Source organism: Drosophila suzukii, chromosome 3, assembly GCF_043229965.1.
Source record: "Drosophila suzukii chromosome 3, CBGP_Dsuzu_IsoJpt1.0, whole genome shotgun sequence".
Taxonomy (NCBI): domain Eukaryota; kingdom Metazoa; phylum Arthropoda; class Insecta; order Diptera; family Drosophilidae; genus Drosophila; species Drosophila suzukii.
Genome location: NC_092082.1, coordinates 45,389,722 through 45,397,574, shown reverse-complemented (window position 1 = coordinate 45,397,574; position 7,853 = coordinate 45,389,722). Strand labels below are relative to the sequence as shown.

Genomic DNA, 7,853 nt, shown 5'->3' with positions numbered 1-7,853 from the left:
ATGATTATGTTGCAATCTGCATTAAAATATATAACTTTAAAGGTAGTAAAATATATGACAGTTTTTATGACATTGATATTAATTTTGCGTGGGATTACAGAAATGGGTCTTCTTTCCATCTTTAAAAGCCCATAACTTGGTCAAACGGACTCGGACTTCGATATGGCATACTTTTATGTGCTTGTGGAATGATTATGTTGTTATCTGCATTAAAATATATAACTTTAAAGGTAGTAAAAAATAAGACCCTTTTTATGTCATTGATTTTAATTTTGTTATCTGGATTAAAACACTCAACTTTAAAGGAAGTAAAAATATGACCGTTTTTATGTCATTGATTTTAATTTTGCAAAGGCTTACAGAAATGGGCCTTCTTTCCATCTTTTAAAGCTCATTACTTGGTCAAAAGGACTCGGATATCGATATGGCATACCTTCATGGGCTTGCGAAATGATTATGTTGCTATCTGCATTAAAAGATATAACTTTAAAGGTAGTAAAAAATATGACCGTTTTTATGTCATTGGTTTTAATTTTGCGAAGGCTTAGAGAAATGGGACTTCTTTCATTTTTTAAAAGCCCATAACTTGGTCAAAAGGACTTGGATTTCGATATGGCATACATTTATGGGCTTGCGAAATGATTATGTTGCTATCTGCATTAAAAGATATAACTTTAAAGGTAGTAAAAAATATGACAGTTTTTATGTCATTGATTTTAATTTTGCGAGGGATTACAGAAGTGGGCCTTCTTTCCATCTTTAAAAGCCCATACATTGGTCAAAGGGATTCTGACTTCGATATGGCATACCTTTATGGGCTTGTGAAATGATTATGTTGTTATCTGCATTAAAACATTTAACTTTAAGGGTACTAAGAATATGACCGTTTTTATGTCATTGATTTTAATTTTGCAAAGGCTTACAGAAACGGGCCTTCTTTCCATCTTTTAAAGCTCATTACTTGGTCAAAAGGACTCGGATATCGATATGGCATACCTTCATGGGCTTGCGAAATGATTATGTTGCTATCTGCATTAAAAGATATAACTTTAAAGGTAGTAAAAAATATGACCGTTTTGATGTCATTGGTTTTAATTTTGCGAAGGCTTACAGAAATGGGTCTACTTTCCATCTTTTAAAGCCCATTACTTGGTCAAAAGGACTCGAATTTCGATATGGCATACCTTTATGGGCTTGTGGAATGATTATGTTGTTATCTGCATTAAAATATATAACTTTAAAGGTAGTAAAAAATATGACAGTTTTTATGTCATTGATTTTAATTTTGCAAAGGCTTATAGAAATGGGCCTTCCTCCATCTTTAAAAGCCCTTTACTTGTTCAAACGGACTCGGATTTCGATATGGCATACCTTTATGGGCTTGTGGAATGGTTATGTTGTTATCTGCATTAAAATATATAACCTTAAAGGTAGTAAAAAATATGACCGTTATATGTCATTGATTTTAATTTTGTTATCTGCATTAAAGGAAGTAAAAATATGACCGTTTTTATGTCATTGATTTTAGTTTTGCAAAGACTTATAGAAATGGGCCTTCCTCCATTTTTAAAAGCCCATTACTTGTTCAAACGGACTCGGATTTCGATATGGCATACCTTTATGAGCTTGTGGAATGATTATGTTGCAATCTGCATTAAAATATATAACTTTAAAGGTAGTAAAATATATGACAGTTGGTGTAGAATAAAAACGTTTTATTTCCCAATTTGAGTGGACTGTATTTCAATGATTAAATTTTGTCACATTTTCTTGTGTGTCCGATGCTTTCCGTTGTAGTCTTAACACTAAGTCCTAAAAAATCTCCAAAGTGTGACGCAGCACCAAAATACATTAAAAAGGCAAAAGTTAGTATTTCATATACCAAAGAGAATAAGATTCAAAATTAAATAACGGCTGCAATGCGTTCATCAACATCCCGGGCCGCCCTGAAACAACGTTTCAGAATTAGGCAGTACTGCTAACTTGGTGATGGGCCGGGTCATCTCTCCAGTAGACGTCTTAAGTTTTACAGCGCGTACAAGTCCATCTGGTCCAGGATGAGCTTCCACTACACGGGCTAGTATCCAAGCTGCTGGAGGGAGATTTGAGTCCTTGACGAGGACTACATTGTCTACAGCGATGTTGCGTTCCTTATTGTTCCACTTTTGGCGTTGCTGCAGGGATGTTAAATACTCTTGGTGCCAGCGTTTCCAAAACCCTTGATACATCGATTGCAAGTGCTGCCAATAGTCCAGACGATTGATCGGCAAATTAGTCAGATCTCCCTCTGGAACAGTTGTAAATGGGCGCCCAATTAAAAAGTGGGCCGGAGACAAGTAGGTGAGGTCGGTGTCAGGTGTGTAGCATAGCGGTCGCGAGTTCACCACTGCACTGATCTGAGCAATAAGAGTTTGCATTTGTTCACAGGTTAGAACAGTTTTTCCCACAACTCGACGCAGATGTAGTTTGACGGAACGTACTGATGACTCCCACTTCCCTCCCCAATGTGGCGAATGGGGAGGTATAAAACTCCATTTGATTCCATCATTGGCCAGCGATTGTGTTAGATTGCGTTGATGCTCCTGCGAAGATAGAAGTTGCTGCATCTCATCTAATGCCCGTTTGGCACCAACAAAATTCGTCCCGTTGTCGCTGAAGATTTGTGAGCATTTTCCTCGAAGGGACATGAATCGCCTAAGACATGCCAGGAATGTGTCTGTGCTGAGATCGGTTGCCAGTTCCAAATGTATGGCGGATGTCACAAGGCAAACAAAGAGGCATATGTAGCCCTTAGTTTTTCGGGGATTGCGCCCTCTCCTTTCCTTAAGTATAAATGGTCCAGCGTAATCACAGCCTGAGTGCTGGAAGGGTAAAGCTTCTGTTATACGGATGCCTGGTAGATCGGCCATGAATTGGTGCTCCGTGAGTTTACGTTGGCGAAAGCATTTGATGCAGTTGTGAACCAGATTTCTTATCAGGTTGCGCGCACCAAAGATCCAGTACCTTTGACGAACAATTACAAAAAGTGCAGAAACTCCTGGATGAAGATTTGTCGTATGCTCGTGTTCCAAAATCATTCTTGTGATGCGGTTCGACTTGGGAAGCAGTATAGGGTGTTTTACATCAGCTGGTAATTGTGAGTTGTCCAGTCGTCACCCAACTCGAAGAAGGCCATCCTTGCAGATAATCGGCGAGAGCTTCACCAACTGGGAGCGGCTGCGAAGTGGCTTGTTTTCCGTCAGTAGTTTGCGGTCTTCCATGAAACATTTCTGAGCCTCTTGCAGGCAAAGAATGCGAGCAGCCTGAATCTCCTCAAAGGTGAGCATCTTTCCATTTGCCAGCGTTGGTCTTTTGGTCTTTTGGATGAAGCGCAAGGCGTAAGCTACAACGCGTACCAGCTTTGTCCAGGACGAGACGCGTTGAGTCAAAGCTTCGATTGGAGACAATGAGCAGGTTTCCTGTGCGGTTAATGCGGTGGTCTTCACTTCCTCTTTTCCATGGTTTTCTAAAAGGGAAGAACAGAACTTTTTAGAGGTCATCTTTACCGCAAGCATTTCTGGATCTTGCAGCCATGAAGGTCCCATCCACCATAAGTCGAAATGGAGCAGGTCCGAAGCAAGCATTCCTCGTGTGGCGCAGTCCGCCGGATTCTCCTTTGTGTTTACATGATGCCATGCGTTGCGCGGTAAGGCTTCGAGTATTTCTGAGGTTCTGTTGGCTACAAATGTTTTAAGCTTAGATGGTGGATGTGAAAGCCAGGCCAAGACTATGGTTGAGTCGCACCATGCATGCACTTCAATGTCCTTGTGTTGTAGCGCAGCCTTGACTGATAAGAACAGTCGACTCAGTAGCAAAGCGCCACACAGCTCAAGACGCGGTAGAGACTGCTGCTTCAGCGGAGCAACTCTGGTTTTTCCTGCTATGAGTGAAACAGATACGGTGCCATCTGATCGCACCACTCTGCTATAGATGACTGCGGAATATGCCTTGATGGATGCATCTGAAAATCCATGCAGTTCGATGTGATCTTCATTGTTTTGAACAAACCGTGGCAGGCGTAGGTCGCGAAGGATGTGTAGGTCGTTACGGCATTTATTCCACCAGTCCGCAATTTTTGGAGGAAGCTCCGTGTCCCAGCCGAGATCGAGCAGCCACAATTCTTGGAACAGAATTTTAAACTGCACTACCACTGGCGACAGAATACCCAGCGGGTCAAAAATGCGTGCCACATCTGACAGCACTTGGCGTTTGGTGTTGTGCGGATTTGTTGTGAGGCAAACTTTGTAGGATAACATATCCTCTTCTGGATCCCAATGAATGCCAAGAACTTTTGCTGTAGAATTGGATCCTTTGCCTTGTACTTCGGTTGTAGCGAGAGATCTGTCAGCGACAAGTGATGAATTGGAAACCCATTTACCAAGTTCCATGCCTGCACATTTTATCAACTGGATCAACTCATTTTGATTGCGAATGAGCTCCTCCTCGGTATGTGCTCCGGTCAGTACGTCGTCCATATAAAACTGCTCCTTCAAGATCCTTGCAGCTGCAGGAAAGTCGTGTTGATGGTCGTGGGCTAACTGATCCAGGACCCTCACTGCTAAAAATGGTGCGCAGGATGTGCCGTATGTTACCGTGGACAGTTCATAGTGTTTAATAGGAGTCGTTTCATCTTCTCTCCAAACAATTCGCTGATAGCCACAATGGTTGGCAGCCACCCAGATTTGTCGATACATTTTGACAATATCTGCTGAGAAGACGAACTTGAACATTCTGAAACGCATGCAAATCGAGAAAAGGTTTCGTAGAATGCTGGGTCCAATGTGCAGAGCTTCGTTTAAGGACCGTCCATTCGTGTCCTTGAATGAGCCGTCAAATACGACGCGTAATTTTTGGGTAATTACAGGATGATGTGGCAAGTAAAAGCTCGGCTTTTTGTCAATGTCTTCTGGCGATAGTTCTCGCATGTGGCCCAACTGGAGATACTCACGCATAAATTGCACGTACTGTGAATGCAGATTGGGGTCTTTCTTTAGGCGGCGCTCTACACCCCTGAATCTTGTTAGCGCTCCCTGTAAAGTATCCGAAAACTGTTCCATGGAGGTTTTGAACGGAAGTTCGACGATGTAACGCCCCTTAGAGTCCCGAGTGTGCGTCGTCACAAAGTGCTGCTCAACTTCATCGTCCTCCGGTTTCCCATGGAATTCCTGGTTGACATCCTCCAGCTCCCAAAAGCGTCTTAGCGATTCGTCAATGTCAATAGCCGTGTGCATTGTTGTTGTAGATGATCCGGTAGTAACGATAGATGTGATGACCCATCCAAATATGGTCGAAATGGCGATGATGTTGCCCTGGTTGTCGAACATCTTTTGACCGGTGAATACGGTCCAAACGTAGTCGCTGCCCAGGAGTATATCAACTGGCGCCAACGATTGATAGTCAGAATCCGCAAGCTCGAAGCCAGCGAATGTCTTGAGTGCTGAGGCGGCGATATCATGTCTTGCCAACGTGGAGGTAATTTTGCTGAGTACGTGAGCACGCACCTTCATTGTGTGATCTGAGATCCTTGACTGCAAGTCCAGTGTGCTGCAGCCTCTAGTTGTCTCAGCCTTGATTGACGAGATTCCGGTCACCAAAATTCGTGACGGTGAGCGTGCCAGTCCGAGCGCCTGTACGCACCGCTCGGAGATGTACGACAGTTCCGAGCCACTGTCCAAAAGCACCCGACAGGTAGTGTGCGATCCTGTTGCGTTTCTTACAAACACTAGAGCTGTTGGCAATGCACTTTTTCGTAGCCCTTGTGGCTGTGTTGCGGTTGTTGATCCGTTGCAGAAGGATTCAGCTGTGGGAGCCACTTGTGCCCGTGCGACATGGCTGATGGTGACGGTAGCATCTTCGGGAGCGCTTGGGATGTGTCTTTCATCATCTCGTGAGTGTGTCGCAGCGACAGCGGCTTGCGAACCAAGAATGTCTGCATGTAGCAGAGAGTGGTGACGATTGTGGCAAAACTTGCATGTGAATTTGGATTCACACTTTCGTGACACATGCCCAGCCTTAAGGCAGTTGAAACACAGTGATTTTGCCTTAACAAATGTGCGTCTCTGCTCGATTGACAATTCACCAAACTTTGAGCAGGCGTAGATCTTGTGCTCCTTCGAGTTACACTTCACACAAGTGTTTGCTTCCATCGATACTAAAGCGTGTGACGATCGCTTTGCCTTGCCATGTTGTGGGCCAACCTTGGAGTCTATGTCTGACTCACTTTTGCTGAGCTCAAATTCCTCGCAACTTCGGTCTAAAAACTTGAGTAGATCATCCACAGACGGAGATTCCAGTTCCCGGCTTCCTTCGATCCATTTGCGACGGGTTTCCGCGTCGATCTTGGCTAGGATGAAGTGTATAATCCAGCAGTCCCTATTAGTTTGCCCTGCTGCATCCAGGCCGCGTACAATTTCGGTGGCTCCATCCGTCACCTTTCGCAGAACCGTTACATCTGCTCTGGCGGTCGAAGGTAAGTTAACAAATGTCTCCAGCAGAGTGTTAACAATGTGACGTGGTCTATTGTACCGATCAATTAGGCAAGTCCAAGCAGCCTCGTAAGCTGCATCCGTTATTGGCATATGTCGAATCAAGTCAGCTGCTTCGCCAGTGATGTACGTTTTCAAGTAGTGCAACTTTTGTATTGCTGTCAAATGCTGCTTGGTATGGATCGTACTCTCGAAGATGTTTTTAAAGGCTGGCCACTCCTTGTAGTCGCCAGTGAACAGCTTGATGTGGATTTTTGGCAGTTCATTATGCATTACATTTGCTGCCGAGTTTGCCCTTAAAAGCGTTGCTTGTTGCTCAGCCAAACGCTCGTTGAGCTGTTGTTGTTGTTCCAGAAAACGAACTAGGTTTTCGTTTCCCACTCCTGATGCCGTTGATGCGGCCTCATCAGGGTTGCCAGATTGTCTGAAGTTATTGCCTTCTCTTTCATTCTCTTGAGATTCTTCACAGGTGCGTATGAGGTTGCGAAATAATGTGCTTGCTTGTAAGTACTTGTCCTCGTACCTTTCGTTGTCGATGGCTGGATCGACGTACCCTTCCTCTTCGTCAAAAAGGACCATTTGGTCGCTGTTGGACTCGAATTCCTTCCAGATGATGTTGAGCCTTTCCAATGAAACTTGTATTTCATTAAGCTCCCATTTTGATCCCGCACGTGGATCTTGAGACGCCGTTAGCAAACGCGTAATGCTTGCCTTCGCACGGCTTCTAGCTGCCTTCAAAAGTTTAAACTGATCCATGTTAATCAGTAACTAAATTTGGCTAGAAGGACCAAAGATATGGTGTAGAATAAAAACGTTTTATTTCCCAATTTGAGTGGAATGATTAAATTTTGTCACATTTTCTTGTGTGTCCGATGCTTTCCGTTGTAGTCTTAACACTAAGTCCTAAAAAATCTCTAAAGTGTGACGCAGCACCAAAATACATTAAAAAGGCAAAAGTTAGCATTTCATATACCAAAGAGAATAAGATTCAAAATTAAATAACGGCTGCAATGCGTTCATCAACAACAGTTTTTATGTCATTGATTTTAATTTTGCGAGGGATTACAGAAGTGGGCCTTCTTTCCATCTTTAAAAGCCCATACATTGGTCAAAGGGACTCTAACTTCGATATGGCATACCTATATGGGCTTGTGAAATGATTATGTTGTTATCTGCATTAAAACATTTAACTTTAAGGGTAGTAAGAATATGACCGTTTTTATGTCATTGATTTTAATTTTGCAAAGGCTTACAGAAATGGGCCTTCTTTCCATCTTTTAAAGCCCATTACTTGGTTAAAAGGACGCGGATATCGATATGGCATACCTT

General features: G+C 43.2%; 2 protein-coding genes across 2 annotated transcripts; both read right to left on the bottom strand.

The window, feature by feature from the left end:
• Positions 1-1,928: 1,928 nt before the first annotated feature.
• Positions 1,929-3,077, bottom strand: LOC139352802 (uncharacterized). Its single transcript, XM_070995432.1, has one exon. It carries the CDS (start codon positions 3,075-3,077, stop codon positions 1,929-1,931), a length of 1,149 nt encoding a protein of 382 aa, XP_070851533.1.
• Positions 3,078-3,152: 75 nt separating this feature from the next.
• On the bottom strand, positions 3,153-7,280 carry LOC139352801 (uncharacterized). The gene has a single exon (XM_070995431.1). It carries the CDS (start codon positions 7,278-7,280, stop codon positions 3,153-3,155), a length of 4,128 nt encoding a protein of 1,375 aa, XP_070851532.1.
• Positions 7,281-7,853: the final 573 nt, after the last annotated feature.